The sequence below is a fragment of the Pelobates fuscus genome, chromosome 7 (genome assembly GCF_036172605.1).
Source record: "Pelobates fuscus isolate aPelFus1 chromosome 7, aPelFus1.pri, whole genome shotgun sequence".
In the NCBI taxonomy this organism is placed as follows: Eukaryota; Metazoa; Chordata; class Amphibia; order Anura; family Pelobatidae; genus Pelobates; species Pelobates fuscus.
In genome coordinates, this window is record NC_086323.1 from 60798336 (window position 1) to 60822407 (window position 24072).

General features: G+C 38.9%; 1 protein-coding gene across 2 annotated transcripts in view; it reads right to left on the reverse strand.

Annotated features, from left to right (window-relative positions):
* Positions 1-24072, reverse strand: part of DPYD (dihydropyrimidine dehydrogenase) — a 968764-nt gene that overhangs the window by 620364 nt on the left and 324328 nt on the right. For both annotated transcript variants that reach the window (XM_063428340.1, XM_063428339.1), the window contains one exon: positions 23-219. In XM_063428340.1, coding sequence (XP_063284410.1) covers positions 23-219 — 197 coding nt within the window. The remainder of the gene's footprint in view (positions 1-22; positions 220-24072) is intronic.

Genomic DNA, 24072 nt, shown 5'->3' on the forward strand with positions numbered 1-24072 from the left:
AGTTATTTGATATTTATTTTACCTTAACCCTCCAGAATATTTTTGTTTCTCAAAAATGGTAATGTCGGAATATCCAATTCGAGCCAAGAAAGACGCACAGCTTATACTTGAAGGGCCAGCCCCAAGAAGAGCAATTTTAGTCTTATAAGTTTCTGGCATCTCATCAACCGGAGACAGCATTGGACTTCTTATCTGGGGTATATTCATAGCTTTGAAAATCTGGAAATAATAAAATAATCACGATAATTATTACATATTATTTATTGTTCTAGGATAAAAGGTGTAGTGATTTCCATTAATAATTTATTCATAAATAAAACATTAAAATGTTAATATTTTAGAAGGACTACTAGGGGCAGTATGTAGGATTGGTTCCCAGTATAAGTATTTGTTTATTATGCCATGTGCTTCTTGCAGTGACATCCTAGTCTGTCCTACTCTAGGGAAGTTACCTCTCATGTAGCATCCCCCTGGAAAAAAGGGAGAGTTAAGAGGCAAACGCGGGGCCTTTACCCATGATGTAGCAAAGAACATCAAATCTCTCTTTAGCCTCCCAACCTTGAGTTGGTGGTCTTCCTGTAAATTACATTTGTTTTAGTTTGTTAATTTCTCTTTATAGTTTCTGTAATTTGTTGTAACATGGTATAATTTGTTCTGGTCAATTACTAACAATTATTTGTAGTAAATTGACATATATTATTACTTAGTTGTGTGTATTTTCTTTCCACATAATACCAAGGAATATATGAAAAATATGCTGTAACTTAGTTTCTTGATTACTGTATATTATTAATTAGATTAATATTCATATTTAATATATGGCCACAACAAATGGTCATATAAGTTTAACCTCAATGGCATGTCATAGCTTCCTACATTAAAGCATTGAAATAAGCTGAGATAATACAAAATTTGATAAACAAATTCAGGGGTAGATGGAACATACAGTCTTGTTGGATAGGAGGGGTAAGAAAGAGAAGGAGGTGGGGACAATTTCTAACTCCATTTGTTAACTCTTGAAAGCCACTTGTAACTAGGGCCACTTAGAACCAGGCCTCAGAAGCAGGGCTCCATAGAGCTAATGTTCTGATGTTTATAGCAGTGGAGGCAGCTAAGATAAGAAACATGCTCCTTGTTTAGTATACCCTACTGCAGGGGTGGGCAATCTGCGGGCCCCCAGATGTTTTGGACTACATCTCCCACAATGCTCTTATGGCCATAATGCAAGCAAAGCATCAAGGGAGATGTAGTCCAATACATCTGGAGGGCCGCAGATTTCCCACACCTGCCCTGTTGCTGTGAGACAATGGGAACCAACTGCCTGGGAGCTTTTGCTGACTTTCTTCTGACATCTATGGACATTAATATACAAGCCAAAGGTCCCCCTTCAACACATTATCTACTAAAGCACAAATATAACTTTTGATTACATTTCCCCCACTCATGACAACAGCAATGAATTCTTAGCAGAAGCCCAATATAACATAAAAAAATAATTTATAGTATGAAATACAAGTGATAGTTCCAATCTACTGAAAATAAGTATGTAAATGGACACAAAATAAGATATTAAATAAAATCGTTATACATATGTAATACCATCATATTACCAACATCAGTTGTCTTTTCTTAAAGATACAAACAGCAAACCTTAATGTACGATGTCCAATGTTCCATTCTGCTATTTCAGATCTAATTTTGATGATTTCACAAAACATAGTTTTCAGCACAGTGATTGAGTCTAAATATATAGAAGCAGAGGCTGTGGCTAAGATGACATTTCTGTTACATCACTTACTCCATTTATCATGAATGTAGGCTTGTTCCCTCTTCCATTTTAACCCTCTGATTACCAGCAAGAATCTCAACATATTGTCCTGCATTGTGTAGCTTATCCATCTGACAAATAAAGGCATTGGGGACATGTGCTATCAACGCCATTTTATGATATGTAGCCTTAATGGCCTTCCTTCACATAATATACCCAGTTTAATAACTTTTCTATGCTGTAGCAATCTATTGCTATACACAGATAGAGTTAAATGAAATACTGTAAATATAATACATTGTGTCAAGACATTGATGGGGTTTGTGAAAACGGCAAAGACATTAGAGTCAAACACGAGGATAGTGAAATGCTAATTTAAAGAAGAAAAAAATATTACTACATTAAAGATATGCATGCCACACAATGCAATGTACAGACCAGGATAGATATTTAGGGGGGATTTATCAAATTGTTGCAAGAATTAAAAGGTGTAGAGTCAGGGCGGGGCTTAGCAACAATCCACAATAGACACGATTTCTGGAACTCTGCGAGTTTGCCACATTAATCCACATAAAATCTAAATTCCTACTGTGCATCCACTTACAGAAAGGCTGAAATTGGCTGTAGGAGGCAGAGAGGTCCACACGGATGCTGTTTTTTCTGTCACCCAGCGCTAAACACAAATGTCGGCCTATGAAGGTGTGAGAAGCCATTAGAAGCCTGAGAGGCACAGCTAAAGCCTGGAGGGACCTGGACTGGTCTATACCTGATCCTCGGCAAAGGCAGACACAATAGGGGGAATGTGATGAGTTGGAAGACCCAAAAATCCCAGGTGCAAGCACCAAAGGATTCTCGTGATATCGGCATGCTGTTCCATTGCACATCCAAGGAATAGGGGGCCTAGAGCAAGCTGAACCTGAGGCCTACAATCCTTCAACTGTGGAAAGTTTGGATATGGATGCCCCAGGGCCACAGCTTCCCACACCAGTGAGCCCAGTCACATAGTGCTGCATTCAAGCCTCAGAAAAAGACATCGCCGATTTGCAGCACAACCTAAGAGCAGTTGGGGGCTCTGTCAGGCAACTACAGGCACACCATTCTTCCCTTGCACTGTGTGTGGATACCCTGGTTGAAAAAACTCTGCCAGAAAAACGTAAATATTAGAGGGGTCTCTGATTTGGTGGCACTGGAAGAACCACCTCACTTTATTTGGCACTTGGTAAACACCTTTCTTCCAGCAAAATAAGTAATTTTACCAATGACAGGATCAACCATATCACCAAGTTGCCTAAAGCACCTCCTACTGCCTCCAGTACTAAATACTAAACTGCGGGACACTGCAAGACAAACAGGCTCCGAGGTTGGCTATGCAGAAAAAGTCCAAATGAACTTTGAGTCTCACAACATATCACCTTTTCAAGACATACACTGCTCCACTTTGTTATGGAGGAAGTCAATGAGACTCATCACACAACGGCATCAGGAGGCAGAAGTTCCGTACAAATTGTCTACTTCTCCATCACGGTCACAAGGGATGGCAAGCTGACCAAATCAGCAGAAGCCACCACCTTTCTGTCTGCGATCAGGCTGGGGGAAGTTCCACAGGAAAGCAGGAAACAAGCCACCACAAGTACATGGGATGTGGCGAACATAACCTACTTCACCACAAGAAGGGGACAGGACTCAGTGACAGAGGGCCAAGCCATGGTTATTCCTGTTTCCTATTCCTTCTCATTCTCTTCTCTCCTAAACTTTCACTCTACATAACTTGTACTCCTTACCTACTCTAGCTTCCAGAGGGTATCTGTGCTAATGTTTTGACAAATACATATGATGGCTCTCTAAGAATTAATTGATGGCTAGCCATGTTCACTCCCCCCCTGCCACCACCATTGGTTATGCGCTTTGTCTGGCCTACACACCTCAGGATTTATCCAAGCGTCTTGGTTTTAGCAAACCACCTTTCATTTAATTTGATATATGTTTTTCTTTATTCTTAAATCAACATCCTAATGAGACATTTTTCACTTGACTGTATGTCACTTTACTATGACTGATATGTGAGGCACTGTTCAACTTGTTTATGTCTTAGTCTGGGATAATTTAAATATTAGTGAAACTAGCGCGACTATATTATTACTGCTGTGTTCATGAATCAAGTTGATATTTATGTATTTTTCAAAAAGTGTAGTAAAGCATCACCTGTAAAAATAAAGAATAATAATAAAAAAAAAAAGTGTTGAGCCACAATAGAATGTGCCTGCTGGTTCCAATGGTTTCCATGCTGACTGCTCCATTTCTAGTAATTGTTTTTTTTTTTAGAACAGAACACTTTCATATCTGCCCCGCACAGAATAGAACTATACAGAAAACAAAAGTTTTAGTTACTAACTATACAGAACAATATTAAAAAATTAACATGGTCCTTATTATCAATATCACAATTACTACAGTCAGTGTTAAATGTTATATATACACTATAAATAACTAATTAAGATTAAAGTGATCATTAAAGTGTATATTATAGAGAATATGTCAAGTATGCATTTGATTCTTTCTGTCCATTTAATACTGTTATTAAGTTGCTTAACAAAACTATACTTAAACTTTATAAAACTTTCTAAAAAAACAAAATAAAACTTACTAACCCCTTAAAAATTAACTTCGCTTTCCAGGATGTCTAAATTATGTTTACATAGTGCCCATATTTAACTAAAATGCATGCAAGAGATGTGAAAAATAAAATTTAAGGTAAAAATACCCACTTCTTTGTCTTGTACCCGGGTACTACACATTACTTTCTGTCAGTCACTCAATAGCACATTCCAAAGTTAGCATCACATAGGTTAAGCTTATCCCAATGTGAATGCTCTGCTGGGCTAAGCATAGTGATCTCAAAATAGGTATGCAATAGTACACTAGGGGTGTTAGTATGACAGTCTTTTAGTAAGATGCATGCTTGGGTATTACTAGCTTTTCCAAGGTTCTGCTTTGTTGGCTAGAGTGGGCTTTCTATGTGACCATCCTAGTTAACCTCTTACCAATTTTTTATAATGTAATTTTCTTTTAATATGTAATTATGAAGAGTAATTCTATCTAATTTCTACATTCAATACAGAATGGAGTATTGGGATTGTAGTTTTGCTAAATAATAATTCATAAAGAATTGACAATTAATTGTGAAGGAATTGCAAGGCATATACCAAAATACTTTGAGAAATTTTCCAAGTCTGGTATTTTGTTTTAGCAGCTTAAGATTGGCCAGCATTTTGCAATTAATTTGTAAAAATAACTAACTGATTAAAGGATAAGCACCCTTATATCTATGAAAAATTGTCTGAAAAGAAAAAATAGAAAGCTTACGGTCTGCAAATCTAAATTATATTTTTGTTAGAATGAATAAGACTAATGTGAATACTTAAATGCTAATGGGGACAAATAACAGGTTTTCAAATTTATCTTAAAATACGTGGCAGGCTTTTAATCAACCTGAATGAGAGAGTAACATTTATAAGCTAAATGGAAATGAATTGGGGGTCAGCTACAAAGTTATAAAATTGTATTCAAATTGCAGCATCAGAGCACAATAGTAAAATGTATAAAAAGCACATGTGATGCACATTTGAATTTTTTTTATTTTTGCAGTGCAGAAAGGATTAACATACAGGCATGTGATGTCCCGACGGCATTTCACGTGCTTATGCAAATAAACAATAACAACAGCGGGGTATCTGATATATCTTGCACAATTTTTTGGGGTATAGGGTACGATTGCATGCAACAATAACATGGTAAGATAGGTTATAGGTTTTCAGTAGCTTGTGGTAAACATGCTAGCTAGATATTCATGATGCTTATATCAACGTTGGTTATAGTTACGCTTAATTATGCATTATATAGCTTACATGGTAGAAAGTCATAACAGTAGAGGAAAAAAAAAACGATAACTTGGCTTAACAATTAGTATGACTGTTCGCTCATGGGATACTGAGGTTCGGAGCTGTGTGTTGTGATGCCTCCTTTTCTCCCTGGCTGTCAATCCTGGTCACACGGTACAATAGTCTCTATCATCCGATGCCTTCTCTTGTGAAGCAGTGGACAGTGGATGAGGTAGTGTCGGAGGCTGCTGCAGCGGTAGGCAGTGTGGGGACATCCTTCCAGCCCCAGGCTGTTGTGTAGGCCTGCATCACGGTGCCACTAACTCTGCAGCTACTGGAGCCTGAGTTTTTTCCCCTGACGGGGGCAATGGAGGGCCTGGTGGTTTTTGGCCTCATTCGGCAGTGGAGCCTCCTTGCGTGTGGACGATGAGTCCGGGACTTCGCCCATTTGGCCTCCAACCCGGGTGGGCACTGTGGTGTGGGAGTGTGTGGAGCGCCTGTTGCTTTGCCCAAGGGTATGCTCTCCTCTCCCCGCCGCTGTCTGCCTCCCCCGCCCGTCAACCGTGCTGAACTTTGAACGGTGTGTGCTGCTCTCATGCGGTCTCTAAGATTTGCCCAAAAGCAGCTGAATATTACTTCCAGGTGCTGTGCGGTGTCTTGGTAGATCAGCGTGAGCTGGGGTTGATTTGGCGCGGGCGGCGTGTCACTATCCGCCATCTTAGGGGTGCCTCGTGGGCGCCGGCAGTGGTCTTTCTCCACCTCGCTTCTCGGTGTGGCTGGCGGCTCCGAACCCACTGTGCGGACCGGGATGACCCCCACCGGTCCAGAGGGGGGGGGGATAGGAGGTGAGTCGTGTGTAGGATCTCCCTTTCGATTCGCCCGCGAGGAGAGCAGCCGTCTCTCCCTGACGGGGCCTCGAGTAGGCCTCTTGGTGCTGGTGCCGGTTCTCGGCATGCAATTGTTGAACGGCTGGGATCATTCGATTTGCCCGGGTGTCCCCGGTTGTGCTGTCACCTTCCAAGCGTTGAACGAGCTGTTTTATTGGGGTTTTTGCCCCAAATCGTGCCATAGTGCCCAGGAGCTCTAATTCAGCATGTCCTTGCAGCCTGGAAGCCAGGCTCCGCCCCGTGATGCACATTTGGATGCTGGGAAATGCTAGTATCTGCTAAGAAATAGGTTACGTTTCAAAAGAGACATTCTAATATAGATAAAACAAGTACATCATCTGAAGGGTTGAGGTGTTTAAGATGCATGTAACATTTTATGCATCTTACTGAGCTTCCAACTAATTAAATAAATGCATGGACCATGTTATTGATTAAGAAAAATAATCTGTATCAATAATTTATTTGCAGTAGTTTTCTAGTAGCGAAGAATGAGGCAAGATGGGCTTCTTCTACTGTCCTCACCCGATTTGTAGGAAGAAACAGGTAACAATGTGATGAGTCCTCTTAATTATTACACACAAACCTTGCCCAACCCAATGTGTGGTGGACAAGTATTTTGTTGTAAGTGAGGAATATTTACTGAATGCATGATGCTATAAACGCCAGAATAAATCTAAAGTATTGGATTCGCTTCTGTTGGTTCACCTAATGTGTGAATGTTAAGAGGTCAAAATAGCTAGAAGAGGTCCCTGGAATTCACTGGAATCGGGAATGAGCAGGCACAGGGATGGCTGAAGATTTTTTTTTTAAAATTATATTTACTTATTAATCACAACTTCATTCTCTCCGCATTAGTGCTGTTTGATAGCCACTATGTAGGCTGGTACCTGCATGGACTTATAATAGTACAATTCTAGCTCACAATGTTACACCTTGTAGTTCTGAATTATGTTCCTGCACGATTGCACAAGGCTTTCAATCAGAATGGAATATCTGAAGTCCTCCTCCTAATACTACTACTACTAATAATAATATGACTAAGGAAAATAATATGAAATAGGTTTTAGATCAGTTTTAATAGTTTTTTTTAAACTTTATTTTTGTTGTTGTTGTTGATTTTCTTTTTTTAAACATCCCCATAAATGTATTTAAATCCATTTTAAAAAAATGAATAGATTAAATTAGTCTAGAGATGGCTGTCGGCATTACCATTTATTATCTAACTGAGGGCATTAGTTACATAGTTACATAGTTAGATAGCTGAAAAGAGACTTGCGTCCATCAAGTTCAGCCTTCCTCACACCTGTTTTTTGCTGTTGATCCAAAAACAAAAAACAAAAAACAAAAAAAAACCCAGTTTGAAGCACAATTTTGCAACAAGCTAGGACAAAAAATTCCTTCTTGACCCCAGAATGGCAGTCAGATTTATCCTTGAATCAAGCAGTTATTACCCTACATTGAAAGATTATATCCTTGAATATTCTGTCTTTGCAAGCATGCATCTAGTAGCTGTTTGAACATCTGTATGGACTCTGATAAAACCACTTCTTCAGGCAGAGAATTCCACATCCTGATTGTTCTTACAGTAAAAAAACCTTTCCTTTGCCTTAGACGAAATCTTCTTTCTTCCAGTCTAAACGCATGGCCTCGTGTCCTATGTAAAGTCCGGTTTGTGAATAGATTTCCACACAATGGTTTGTATTGGCCCCGAATATATTTGTATAATGTTATCATATCCCCTCTCAGGCGACGTTTTTCTAAACTAAATAGGTTTAAATTTGTTAACCTTTCTTCATAGCTGATATGTTCCATTCCTTTTATTAATTTTGTAGCCCGCCTCTGCACTTTTTCTAGTAGAAACAGAGGTGGAGTCAGTGGTCAACAGGATAACTATTTTCTGGATTATTCACAAGTTTAGAATTATTTGGTAATTAATAAAAAAAAAAAAATATTACAGAAAACAAACCAATATTTTGTTTAGATATTGCCACAAGTTAGACTTTGGTCTGAAACCAAACAAGGACAAAGCACCATTTGTTGAGCAAAGCCTACAACTTCCCCTACTCAACACCACCCCCATGATGAGAAGTGGTAGAATCATCATACACTGAGAATGATTTTGGTAAGATGTAAATACATTTTGAGAGTTGACCAGGCAAGTGAAAAATGTACTCTGGCTGATTTTATTTCCAGTCCTGTAAGTGATTCTTGGGAACAAATGCTAATTCACAGTGTTGTTGAAAAATAAGCGAATTAAGCAAAAAAAGAAAAAAAGGGAAAAAAAAATTTTGTAGACAATGAAATGTCTCAATTTCAACTTAATGTAGACATGAGATGATATATATTTCACATTATTACATTAAATTTAGCTCAGCTATTTTTGCCTATTTTTATGTGACACAGTCCTATTTTGTATTACTACAATACGAAGAGGAGCTTAAAATATCACATCACTTACCCCTGATTGAGACATGACCAGACCACACTTTGTATTCTACTGGTTTAAGGACAATAGACATTGCAGCTGTATTGAACTTAGAGAAGACCCAAAAGAAAGCAGCTAAATAATATACTTATCATAAGATATGTACCAGCTATATTCAAAGAGTCATAAAATGTCTGCAAACATTTTTAACAAAGTATAGTTTGAAACTTTCAAAAGTCCCCAGAGACTTGTTGAAGATAATTATTTTTCTTGTCTTTCATTAAATAAAAGAATTGAAAAACAAGCTGCACTCTTGTACAACTTAAATTTGTCGAAATTGTCAAGGGTAAAATGCAAAAAGTGAACCATACAATAGTTCAGAAAGTCACATAAATTCTTTGTAAATATTTTAGTAGATATTAAGTGTTTGAATAACATTCCTTATGAACTCCTGTTGATGCAGAGGACTATGCATTTTCTTTTATATCATGACACACTCCTAGAGCTTTAACGCTGCAGTAAAGTTACAAAAAAAAAAAACAATATTAACTGGCATAACTCTGTTTCCATGCCAATTAGTAAAGTGTTGCATCGAAAGCTCAAATTTTCCTTAGATAACAATATAAATTGTAAAACCATTTGATATTGCATAATATGATTAGAATATGATTAGCACAAGGTTATATCACCCATTTTTTTTTATTTTGAATGTTATTTACTACATGAAAGATTAATATTCTAAGTGGAATTAAACACATGAAACCTCAAATTATGAAATATATTGCGTCTCCGTCTCACTGAAACGCCAATGTTTTTCTGGACTGTGCAATGACACCAGCTACTTAATAGTAAAAGAATTTGGAATATATTAAAACTCAACAGCACAGGTGAACATTTATCCAACATGTTATAGGTCTGCAACCTTTCTATCTAAACAGCACTAAATATGACAAAAACATGAACAATTGGTAAGTAACGTCAATGATAGTAGAAGCTTTCTTTTTCATGGTGTTACATCCTGCTCTGTTCTGCAGAGATGTCTGGCCTTGCCTCCTGATATCCAGTACTCGTTTTACAATTCTTGTTTAGTTTTTCTGGTTTTCTATTCCATGTCTGGTTTTCTTTATGCTGGGTTTTCTGGGTTCATTCCTTTATTCTGTTCCTGGAATTCCCAGTCTCCCGGATTCCTTTATATGTTTGTTTTATGTTGCCACACCCTTTCCTTTTCCATTAATCCTTTTGTTTCAGTTGGTTCCTGCAGGCAGTTGTTTCAAGTCCTCTGCCCTTTCTTGCAGGCAAGTGTTGTGTGTGTTTTATTATTCTTTATTTAGTCATGCATATCTAGGTAGATAGGACCCACCGTAATTGGATGACTTTGATGCAGTGGTGGGCTGCATACATCTTGGCCCTTTATGTATGTCTAAATCTCCAATGTTTTACATATATAGTACTTAGTTATGTATCCTCTTGTTTTGCCTTGCATCTCTGGTCTTGTTTTTATTTTTTCTTGTATTCCCAGTTCATGTACAGTCCTGTCCTGCCCTGTTCATGTTTCCCTCATGTCTTGTGTACATGTTCTGGGTTCTGATTTCTGTCCTGCTCCAGTTCTGGGTTCTTCTAATCTTGCCTTGTTTTCTTGCTTGGTGTCTATTCTAGTCTTGCCTTGTTGTACTGGATACATATCTGCTACAGAGCCTCCCTATTTAGATCCTGGGATGCCTGCTTATTGTCATCTGGCACCTGGGATCTGCAGAAGCTCCATCAGGGCCCTGGTATGTGGCTGCACAAATGCTGGTGCTCAACACCAGGGGGCGTTCGGCTACCCACCCTGCACCAGGTACTGATAATCCATGTGACGAACCCTTCTGCATAGACCTATATTGCTGGTTCGTCTGTTTGCCTTGGGTTCGTGGATTTCCTTTCCGTATGCCCTTGTTCGTATGTTTCTCTAAGTACCGATTGAAACTACCGAACCATCGGCCACCCAGGAGAGGAGTGTGCGGCTTATTAACACCTTGACCACAATTAGAACGTTGTGGTTAACCGCAAACACCTCTCCATTCCATTCGTACAGGTGGTCGTCGTTCGTATGCCGACCACGAGGCGGCGGACATTTTGGACACGAGGCGAATCAGCGGTGTTCGGTGCAAAACCTATGGATCTAAAAACGGACTCTTTATCTACCGAACACCGCTGGAGACGGCCGCCCCCTTCTATTTCTTTGAGGCGTACGAACACCGGTCAGTTCGGGAGTTTCTCTAATTCGTATGGACTTACCCAGGTAGCCGTCCCATGGAGTCATTCGTATACCGAAGGACTTATGAGAGACTTTGACTCCATGGCGATTGGACTGTGTACATCGGACCTGAGCGCTATTCGGTAGGAATATGCCCTCAGATCCAGGCTATCTGGGGATACGTTGCACGAACACTATACATTCGGTACTTCTGATTTTATGTATTTTATTGTGTTTTTCGTATTATGTTTTAAAATGGCGATGGTCCCTATCCTCGGAGTTAATTAGGTTTTTCCCTAATTATCTCCGGGATAGGAAAGAATGACTTATGGGTAAAATGGGAAGGGATTGTGTTAAAGCCACTGCGATTGGCTACTGTATAATATATTTTACAGTCTTCCACAAGGTCCCCTAGGGGAGTGTCTACCTTGTGGAGACCTGCATAAATACCGGGCAGGTAGCCCCCATTAAACACATTACTGCTTGACCTTCAAGACGGAGCTTTGTCTCGTTTGTGGAGGGATTTACTATTGGGACAGCGTTTTCATTTATTTCTAGCTGTGGAAGGATTTCGGATGGATTGCTGTTCGGGAGTTACCGCATTCGTATGCTCCGTTCGGGAGTTTTATGATCGGTTGGACTGAAATTGCATTTCTGGAGAAAGGGGATTATCGACTAAACGGCAGCTTCATTCCCCTGGCGGTGAGTGTCGTAACAATCCATTTCCACACAGGGACTACTAATATCAAGATCAGACATACTGGGTCCCGGTCACCGGACCACCACCCCTGACACATGGTTTCTTTTATACACTAAATGATTACAACAAAATAAATTAATAAATATGAATATACCAAATAAAAATGTAAGTAATTGTTCACTGTCTCATTTGGTTCAGGGTTATGTTTAAAAAAACAAAAAAAAACAACCCTATTATGCATTATGAAGTTGTTTCTTAGTTCTGCATAATGTTCAGTTTCATTGAAATTGCTGCAACTACAAGCATACATTATGTTTGATTTATTTATGCAAAGTCTTTCCCATTGATTTTTATACCATCGTTTTATTCAGATTTATTGCAGTCACAGTCTAGGTATGAAAATCACACCAAGCATTTAAACTATTGTGACATTAACTTATAACAAATGTTTATTTTAACTATCAAAAAATAAATATTGTCTATTAGTGTGACTAAAACAAGCAGTACGGCAAGTTATGATATGTTAATTAGTACAGTTTCTCTGTGAGCTGAAAGGATCTTGGAAATTTCTATTGCTATATGAAATTTAAAATGGAAAGCAACAAGGAATAAAAATGAGAACTGCAGCTATGTGGTATAAACATAAAATAATAAATAATAATACTGATAATAAATAGTATATTTGTTGGATGATTACATGTCAATGTGTCAAAGTCACCATATGTCAAGTATACTCGACAGTAAAATAGGAAATGGGGCAATTTGCCCTGGGTGACAGGTGGCAGGGGTTGCACAGTGCACCCCCCTCCCACCAGAGCAGGCACATGCCTAACGGCACCATGCAGCAGGTGCTTGATCTGCAGTTGTTTAAAGTGTCTGAAGTGCGAGGTGCCAGTGGAGCTGCTGAGATCAGTCTGCACCAATTTTTCAGCTCCCTCACGTGCCGTGTATTGAGTATATAAGGTCATCCCAACAACAGTACAGAGCAGCAGGGAGTTGAGAAATCAGTGCACAGAGACCAATGTCTGTAGCCAGGGCCGGCACGTCCATAAGGCGGCACAGGCGGCCGCCTTAGAGCGCTCCGGTCCGGGGGCGCAAATGTCCGGCTGACCGTCAGGAGGGAAGCGCACAGCTCCCCTCTCCTGCTGGTCACTTCTTGTAGCGTGGCCGAGCACAAACCTGCAGTGCCGCGGACTGTGTGGAGGGGCGGGGATTAGAACCCGTCATATCCCTGCTCCCTCTGTACCACACAGCATGGCTGGCGCCCAGCAGGGGCGGAGCTACCGACAGCCCCCTTCTAATCATCATGGGAGGACTTCCTCTCAAGAAGACTAGAGCAGGAGAAGAAAGAGAGGAGGGGGGCTGGGCAGGACCAGCTCCTCCAACTCCCAATGACCTCAGGCAGCACTCTGGATCCCAGGTAAGCCACCCTCCTGAACCTGTCTGTCAGTGTGCCTGTATGTGTATATGTCTGTCTGTCTGTCTGTCTGTCTGTGTGTGTGTGTGTGTGTGCCTGTGTGTGTATATGTCTGTCTGTGTGTGTGTGTGTGTGTGTGTGTGTGTATGTCTGTCTGTCTGTGTGTGTATATGTCTGTGTGTGTGTGTGTGTGTGTGTATGTCTGTCTGTCTGTGTGTGTATATGTCTGTGTGTGTGTGTGTGTGTGTGTGTGTGTGTATATGTCTGTCTGTCTGTGTGTGTGTGTATGTCTGTCTGTCATTGTGTGTGTATATGTCTGTCTGTGTGTGTGTATATGTCTGTCAGTCAGTGTGTGTGTGTATATGTCTGTCAGTGTGTCTGTGTGTGTGTGTTTGTGTCTGTCAGTGTGTCTGTGTGTCTGTGTCTGTCAGTGTGTGTGTATGTCTGTCTGTCAGTGTGTGTGTGTGTGTCTGTCAGTGTGTGTGTGTGTGTGTATATGTCTGTCTGTGTATGTCTGTCAGTGTGTGTGTGTGTGTATATGTCTGTCAGTGTGTCTGTGTGTATATGTCTGTCTGTCAGTGTGTGTGTATGTCTGTCAGTGTGTGTGTATATATGTCTGTCTGTCAGTGTGTGTGTGTATATATGTCTGTCTGTCAGTGTGTGTGTGTATATGTCTGTCTGTCAGTGCGTGTGTGTATATGTCTGTCTGTCAGGGTGTGTGTGTATATGTCTGTCTGTCAGTGCGTGTGTGTATATGTCTGTCTGTCAGGGTGTGTGTGTGTATATGTCTGTGTCAGTGTGTGTGTATGTCTGTGTCTGTGTGTGTGTATATGTCTGTCTGTCTGTGTGTGTGTATATGTCTGTCTGTCAGTGTATGTGTGTATGTCTGTCTGTCAGTGTATGTGTGTATGTCTGTCTGTGTGTATATGTCTGTCAGTGTGTGTTTGTATATGTCTGTCAATGTGTGTGTGTATATGTCTGTCAGTGTGTGTGTGTATATGTCTGTCAGTGTGTGTGTGTCTATATGTCTGTCTGTGTGTGTGTGTCTGTGTGTCTGTCTGTCAGTGTGTCTGTCTGTCAGTGTGTCTGTCTGTCAGTGTGTCTGTCTGTCAGTGTGTCTGTCTGTCAGTGTGTCTGTCAGTGTGCGTGTGTTTAGGTATGTCTGTTAGTGTGTCTGTGTGTTTGTGTATGTCTATCATTGTGTATGTGTGTATCTGTATGTCTGTCAGTGTGTATCTATGTGTCTGTATGTCAGTGTGTGTTTATCTGTATGTCTGTCAGTGTTTGTGTGTATCTGTATATGTGTGTGTGTATCTGTGTGTCTATCTGATTGTGTATCAGTTTGTGTATATGTGTATCTGCATGTGTGTCATTGTGTGTATCTTTGAGTATGTGTATCACAGTGTGTGCATGTGTGGCAGTGTATGTTTATATGTGCATATATCTCAGCATTCAAACACCAACACTACACACAAATAAACACCTGCATTCAAATGTCAACACTACATGCAAACACACCTCTGTATCAGACACCAAAATTATATATAAACACACACCTGCATTAAAAAACCAACACTACACATAAATGCATGCTTGCATTCAAACACAAACACTACATACAAACACACCCCTACAATCATTAAAACATACTCCATACAAACACATGCTTACAGTCAAACACACAAATACTACTCCGTGCTAAATACAATCCTGCAAGCATGGGGAATCGGTAGAGCCCCAGCCCTCAAAGCATTGTTGAAGTTGCATGACAGATGGGGATCTATCTTTTAGCCATCCTGTGTACATACACAGACCGTCATACAGAGATATACAGTCTGTATATCTCTGTATGACGGTCTGTGTATGTATTCAAAAGGAATAAACGCAGGCAACACTCCAATAGTAAGGATTGTATATTTATTGATAGGTGAACCAACCCAAAGAAAGTGCGACGTTTCGACTCAGCAGAGCCTTATTGCATGAGCTGAAACGTCACACTTTCTATGTGGTGGTTCACCTACCAATAAATATACCATCCTTACTATTGGAGTGTTGCCTGCGTTTATTCCTTTTGAAGACTTTACTGGTGGATCCAGCGATGTCTGCCTGACACGGAGCATCCACCACTGTGGATGGCCGGAGCATTTACTCGGTATAATTTTTCTTTATGCCTGTGTCTGTATTTCTGAGTGTGCCTGTGTCTGTATGAATGTATGTGAATGTATGTGTTTGTACAACAATGTACCTGTATGTGTAGATTGTATGACTGTGTTTGTTTAAATGTGTGCCTTTTATGACTGTGTGTCTGTATATCTTTGTGACTGTGTGCCTGAAGAATTATGTCTGTGTGCTTGTATGGTTGTGTGTCTGTATGTTTGTGTATTTGTGCATGTATGTATTTTTTGCCTGTATCTATGTCAATGTGTGAGAAAAAGAGAGATAGATAGGGGCTGGGGGGGAAGAAAGAGACAGAAAGGGGCTGGCAGGGAAGTAAGAAATACATAAGAGGGGTTGTAGGAGACACACTAAAGGGGGGTGTAAGCCACAAAGGGGCCAAAGGGGTAAAACTTTCAAGAGAGTGGTGGGGGTTGCTCTACTCCAGTACGGATATCTGTTCACAAGTGCTGAAATGGTAAATTGAGAATTATCCCTCACCACCTTTTTGTACTAGCAGATAACCGAAGTTACTCCTGATAGGCCAGAGCCTGTTTGGCTCTAGCAACCATGAGTGCCATGCAATGGCTCCTCGAGTGCCATGCTTGCCACACGTGCCATAGGTTGCTGACCCCTGATCTAGAACAACCTAGAATATATTGGCACAGAGGAGGGAGTGCTTTAGAGAAGTGTCTCCATTCCTCTTTGACCTCCCTTGGGTATAAAAGGTATAACATGTTGACTTTAGCTTGGTTGACAGGTCTCCTTGCTTGAATAATGACATTTCATCATTTAAGGTTTAGCAATCTTAGGGTAGCCCAGATGAAACCCCATAAACCACAATTGTCAAATCAAGTGGTTATGTTTCAGGTTTTCCATGATGTAAGAGTAATATATAATTTATGTTCCATATCCCTTGATGTTAATAGTAAATTGCATCGTTAAGTCTTACCTTCTGAGAACTTGATATCGAAGTGGAAAATGTACTTATATGTCATACTGACTCTACCACCAAATACTGGCTATAACTCTTCCACCAATAAATGGCTTTACTACACATTCTGGTTTAACCTATTGTCATCAGGTTTATCCACAAACGAGGTTATCTGATAAGACCTACCAGACCTACAATACAACTTATCTGACCCTTCTATGCACAAGGTATGATATTCAAAACTAAAATGATAGACAGATACCAAATAATGAAATAATAAATCAAAGAAAGAAAAAATATACATTGTTAATAAAAATTGATTATCGCCCTAATTATGCTGACTGCATCCCATGTTAGTCATGTATTTTCTATAAGTAATCAGGCAAGAGTGTTCTTATTTGGTATCCGTAAGGTTGTGTCTTAATTTGTTTGAACAGTTGTAGCACTGACTCTTCTTTAGTATACGGTATTTAAAAGATAAAACAATCGATGTATTGGCTCTTTCCATACCACCGCAGATCAATCTACAGATGTAAATCCAAAATGTATCCAAGAATTTATTTAATGATATACTATAGAACATGTACCTAGTGCTGGAGATTCTGCTTATATTTTGATTGTACATACGCTATCACAGCACATCGGTACAGTGAAAATACACAGAAGGTTCAAACATTCACTTGTATACAAATGCATGCAGAATATGTACAATCATAGAATCTTAAGCATTACTGTTTTTGTCTTGTTAAAGGAACACTGTAGGATTAGGAATACAAATGTGTAATCCTAAATCTATTGTGTCCTAGTCATAGAATTATTAGGCAAATGCGTATTTTTGACCACATTTGACCACAAATGCGTATTTTGCGTTGCTGCTGCACGCAATGTTGATGGTGAACAGATCAAAACACTGACAGAATCCATGGATGGCAGGCTTTTGAGTGTCCTTGCAAAGAAAGGTGGCTATATTGGTCACTGATTTGTTTTTGTTATGTTTTTGAATGTCAGAAATGTATATTTGTGAATGTTGAGATGTTATATTGGTTTCACTGGTAAAAATAAATAATTGAAATGGGCATATATTTGTTTTTTGTTAAGTTGCCTAATAATTATGCACAGTAATAGTCACCTGCACACACAGATATCCCCCTAAAATAGCTATAACTAAAAACAAACTAAAAACTACTTCCAAAAATATTCAGCTTTGATATTAATGAGTTTTTTGGGTTCATTGAGAACATGGTTGTTGTTCAATAATAAAATTAATCCTCAAAAATACAACTTGCCTAATAATTCAGCACTCCCTGTATATCAATCTTTCCATTAGGAAAGCATTGGGAGGCTAATGCGAAATCCCAGCAAAATGCCGCTCTGCACCAATCAGATAATCAAGTTTTAATTGGTTATTTTGGCATAAGCATCTCAGAGTGACAGCTACTAGGAGTATTTAATCCCTGCAGTGTAAACATAGCCTGTAGAACAGCATATTAACCCGTTAAGGACACATGACGGAAATATTCCGTCATGATTACCTTTTATTTCTGAAGTTGTGTCCTTAAGGGGTTTTAAGTAGTCTTGGTGCCTATGATTTCCCTTTAAATGTAATTAAAAACATCAATAATATAGTTATTCATACATACATGCACACACTTTATTGCTGCATATACCTATATATACAAAATGATTAATTTGTGAAAGAATGACTTATCTCGTGCCCAAGGCCAGAGCTTTACATTTTCATCTAAACATAAATTTGAAGTCTCCCTGTGCCACTGTTTTGCAATATTTATCCCATTCTGCACATTCAGTATTAATCATAGTGTCAGCACAAAGCTTTGTAATAGATTTCTAATGATTTTAAAGAAAAATGGCAGATATTTAGCACAATATATCAAGGAATAATTTAAGTCTATTAATCACTGTGACAAGACTAAAAGGAAACACAGATCATGCTTTAATGGATATTGCTTACATTTAGTTTTTAAAACGTAACAGTCTGCGATGTTATATCGGTCATTGCTTTGAGAAAAAAAAAAGTACTTTTAAGGTGATCCGTCTACAGACATGTGAAATATCAGCATGCTTCTTACATCCAACCCACATGTGCAGTTTATACACTTATGTAAAACAAATATTGTCAGTATGGAAAGTGATGGATGAAATGAGACATAACACACTGCAGGTTTTAATAATTTATTCGGCGTCTTAGAGGTAATACATAATTCAGCATGATAGCGAAACAAAAGAAAAATGAGAAGAGAAAACGATTAAAAAGAATTAAAGAATTTTACACACATAGCGTAAACGTTATATAACTGGAAACTACTTACATAAAAACAACAGGATAGTGGTTGAAAAATAATAAATCTATCAATGTGTATTTTTACTACTTTCATAAATCAAGCACTCCTTTACGAGATGATATCACATCAGGGGAACTGCAGTCACTCACATACATCCAAGCAGAGATTTCCACCAGACCACATTTGGAGTCCATATTAAACTGAAGTCCAGCTTTCATAATCCAATATTGGATACAACAGCAAGTTGCAGCCTCATTGTATTAATATGATATTATAATTAATCCTTCAGACAACTGTATTACGCGAAATAAATGCCACTGAGGATTCTGTAGGCATTATAAAAAAAAATAATCTTGAGACCAAAGTTCAAATGGATTATAAATGTCCTCAGAACCCCACATTGCCATTATTTTCCTTTAAAATGTTTTGGTTTGCTGTGTGCAGTGGTTAATGTTTAGTGATATTGCAGTGTTAGAATTAATGTTTATTGAAAATGTTAGTATTGTATTATGTGATAATGTAATGTAAGGTGTTAAAGTTTACATTGGCTTATTGTAGGGCTTAAGTGGAGGTTTTACTGTAAGGGCAGCATTGGGATATACACACCACTTTGCTGCTTGAGTGGAAGGGATAGTCAGGACAGCTATGAGCCATGTGTTAAAAAATAAATGTTACACTTTTCATGACTGTTTTTAATGTCTCCGGACTCGCCAGCGAAGGGGTTAATTGTGCATATTCTTTTGATTTATGGATAGGGAAAAAAAATCTTTAAATCTCAATCTCTTTTAGAACAGTGAGGAATGATCTGCTTACCTCTCCTGATGTTTGTAATTATATTTTACTGATCATAAGGTAAAAAATAATATTGCTAAACTGACCTTTACCTTTTAGATGTCATAAGGCTTAGCTCAACAATATGTACACAGTCAATCAAAATGATGCAAGGCATTTATAATCAAATCAATTATTATCTAAAATACGATATTTGGTAAGTAGTAATCCCAGTGGGACAGAATTCTAGTAGAAGCACTGTTTTTGTATTCCAAAATTATTAAATGCAATAAAATGTTTCAGTCTTTTGAATATAATGGTCTTGCTGTGTGCATACAATTCAGTAGGTTTACAGTTTGATGCTTCTTGCACAGTGGAAGAAAAATCAATATATTTGAAATACCTTCATGGCACTACTTTAAATGAAAAACCACCTCAATTTATTCAATTCTTATTTTTAAGCAGAAACAAGTATGTGGTATGTCCAGAGGTCTCTCAGGTTCTTCAAAATGCAGATAAAATACAAACTGTACATGCTTAAAGTGACCAACAGATTTATTCCATGAGAAATGTGACAGATCTGGCAATACTATGAAAAAGTGGGCCCTGAACAGGGAGGGGTGCAAAACCTAGGCAAACTCCTTGGTTTTTAACCCCTCCCTGTCACAGGTGCCCAATTCCAGGGCCCTATTTAACCTTGTACTACCGAGAGCCCCAGATGGATTTTTTCCCCCCAAGTAAGTGGGTTAATCTCATAAGAGCAGACATTAGGATGTTCGAGAACAACCTGCCAAACATGGGGTACGCAGACGTTGTGGCAGGCCTATGCAATGTATGATCATTTACTGTACTTAAACCCCCATTAATTTAGCCTAGATTAGGTGTTTTTATCAAACTAATAAAATCTGTGAGCTTTGAAGTTGCTGTTTAATGGTTGAGCGAGTGTGCTGGATCTTAGGCAATATATATTTTATATATAAAAAAAAAACTATAATTAAAGGGACACTATAGTCACCAGAACTAAAGCTTAATGTAGTTTACGGACACATCTATTTGTCTGTAAGAATTCCATTAGTTTGGTTGAAGATTTATGTATACAATGTTTCAGTTCAGACAAATTTCATCCATGCAAACAATTCATAAAAAACAATTTAGACAAATCAAAAGGTCAGAAAATAGGCCAATCAGTGTACTACAAAATATATACCTTTTAATAGTTCAACTTGATGGACTGGAGTCTTTTTTTAACCTAGACTGCTATGTAACTATATATATATATATATATATATATATATACACACAAGAAAATAATTTTGCACTCCACTTACTCAGGTGTAGCCCGGTGCTTGTCAGCAAATAATATAGAAACAGCAAAAGGATAGCATTCTCAGGACTTACAAAATAGAGTAAAACTTAACTTTTAATGTCCAAGGTTAAAGATCTTTATGGTTGTGGCATCAAAAGCTGTAATGAGCATATCAGAAGTAGGTATGCGAGGTCCCTGTATGAGACATATAGTAATACGAAAAAGTCGGTTGTGGTGTGCCGGAACCGACAATGCGGTGGGCCTGTAATAAAAAGAGGGCTCACCCTAGATAAAGAATTGGTGGGAGGGCAAATCGCCAGACTGAACGATAATGGGGAGCAGTCTGGTGCCCCTCCCATAACTACAGGCCCAGCTTTCCATTTATGGTCGTGGCATCAAAAGCCATAATGAGCATATTAGAAGTGGGTATGTGAGATCCCTGGATGAGACATATAGTAATATGAAAAGTCGGTTGTGGTGTGCCGGAATCGATAATGCGGTGGGCCTGTAATAAAGACGGCAAAAAGAGTATACCATACAGGATTACACAGCCTACAAATTAGGCATGTTACTATTTAATACATAAACATGTTACGGAAGATTTGGCGTATTTAAGAACAGGTTGATGTATGTATCTGGAGTAAGTGGAGGGCCTCCATCATCTCAAAATCCCACGAATATGTACCGAAATATTACTGGTAGTTGTTAGCACGGATGTAGAAGGAAAGTCTGAAATTTACTTGTCGTAAGAGTATTGTCATGAAGGCTAGTAGGAGCAGTCCAGGGGAACCTTGAACAGAGGTTGGGTCATTATTCAGGATTAATACTGGGCACCGTTAGGTATAGGTAGGGTAATGAGGGATTAAGCGAGATTTGGTATGGCTTAAGGGTTAAGACGTAGCGGTCTTGTCTCTTGTGTTGAGATATCTTAATGTAGTCTAGTTAAGGGACATACATGGAAGTAAGTTCTCTTGAACTGAGGAACTGAAGAAAGCTAAATAAGTGGCGGTATTTATGTCATGATTGTGTGTGGCTCAAAAGGTGCCGCATCAATGAGAAGACCGTGACCGTCAAGATGTCTGAGGATAACTAATGTAGAAGGTGGAGGAAAAGTACTTGATGTTTAAAGCCTAACAACATTATTCTAATTTATAAGATGACAGAAAATGTTTAACTATCATTTAGTAGTGTTTTAATGTTTAAAGTAAAGGTGGCAAAAATAAGTAAAATTGACCGGAATACTCAAGAAGTTGTTAACAATATTAAATTCCAGCCAACCAGTGAAAATGTAGAATCTCAGCGGAAAGCTTCTAATGGAGAACAAGATACGTGATCAGTGACAAGTTGTCAATTCCTGGGATATGGTCCTATATCAAGGAAATAGCTAGCAGCAGTTGACCAAGTCAGTATTCTCATGAAGTGCATATGTCAAGATCTGTTGGAGGCGCATGTAGACACGTAAGATATGACATAGGTGAGCAAGAATAATTGAACGACCCTTGAGTTATGAAATAGGAATCGAGAATAGATTAATTGCATATTACTAACATGACAGTGAAAACAATAGTTTGAAATACATGAACCAGAGCGTGTGTGAATACACTCGAGCACAAGTACACATATATATATACATATACTCGTGTTCAATGCCCCCACCCACCATATACCTACCTATATACTTACAAATGTAGATATGTATATTGTATATTGTTCTTATCTACACCTTCGAGCCAGGCATAACCCTAATCCAGTCAGTTGTGAAACCTGCAATTCAGGGGAGCCAAATTGAATGACGCAGTATAGAAAATGATAAGTTTTAGTAATGGTACCAATACCGTAAGCTGAAAGAGGCATGCTGTGATGCTTATGTTTAGATGAGAAGCTGAATTGTACTAGTAGTGAAATTCGTCCTGAATGAACATAGCAGCTTCTATGTATGAGGGGGTAGTGGCTTAACCTAATTCTTAACATAATAGATATATCCCATATCTGTGTGGTAACGCATGCAACCTGTATCCTAGTCTACTTGAGATGTAGACAGATAGTCAATATCCTGTTGGACCTTTTGAACGTACAGAAACATGTACTGAATATTGAGTTATGCAACGAATGCTTGAATGCATATGGAGGACCCTGCAATTGTCAGTGTAAAGAGACAGCCCCTTGTTAAAGTCAGAGTTGTGAATGTATTTGTAAGACGTAAAGAAGAAGAGAGTGAGGTCTTGAATTTGAAATGCACGTGAATGAAATGTAATGCTGAATACCTGAAACCAAAATTCATAGCGTAACCAGTTTTATCATTCTGTATCTAACCTGCTAATGGCCACTACCAGAATCTTATTGTAATGATAGGCCTATCCATGTACTGATAACCAGCTACTATAATTACCTAATATAGTTTACCCCATGATATGCTTAATACAGTATTATTATAACAGAAGGAACCTACCTTTACCTAATAGTACCTGCCACATAACTTTAAACATTATTTAACTTGGCCGGCCTCACTGATTTAACTTCAAGTTAAATAAATTTGCTTAATATAATTATACAACAGGGTAGGTTTCTAATACTAGACACAGTTCTAACACTAAGCAGTTGCCTCCCTTCTAAAAGCTATATATATATTTGCTTGTGATTTGCTGGTACCTCATGTGCCATTCAAAAGTTCAGCTTTGATGCGAGGTGTAGTCCAAGGTGTAGTCCAAGATCAACAGAAGTACGACTAGCCATGTCCCTTGCGTGACGTTGTATCAGACACAGTAGGAGTGCTGGGCAGGAACAGGACTTACCATTGAGATATGTTACATGAAGTAATTGTGGATACCCTCATAACGTACTTGCTTTTGGCGCGAGGGGATTCAATGGCCACTAGACGTTGTTGCGGGGTGTCGGTCTCTCTGTGATTTTTAAAGCATAGGACAGAATGGGAGTGACAGGTGAGGCTCTTTCTATGCCACAATGTGACGCGACTGTGAGTTGGGCCGAAAGACGAAGTACCTCCGAGTATGAGGATGGGTGTTGGCCTTGCGGGACCACTAACGTAAGGCATAGATGCCTGAGAAAGTATTAGCTATTGGACTCCTGGTGTCCTGACAGCCAGTAACGAAACTAACTAAGGTAGGCAGGCAAAGGAATCGAATAAGCATGTGTAATTGTTGACGAAACTGAGAATGAGTAGTCAGTAATGCGGTTTGACTCAAGAAGGTGTATTGGCATAGACCTATAGGGGGTAACTAGACATTGTAGGAATCTTGATATGTTACTTAAAAATATAGGTATCATGGTATGCC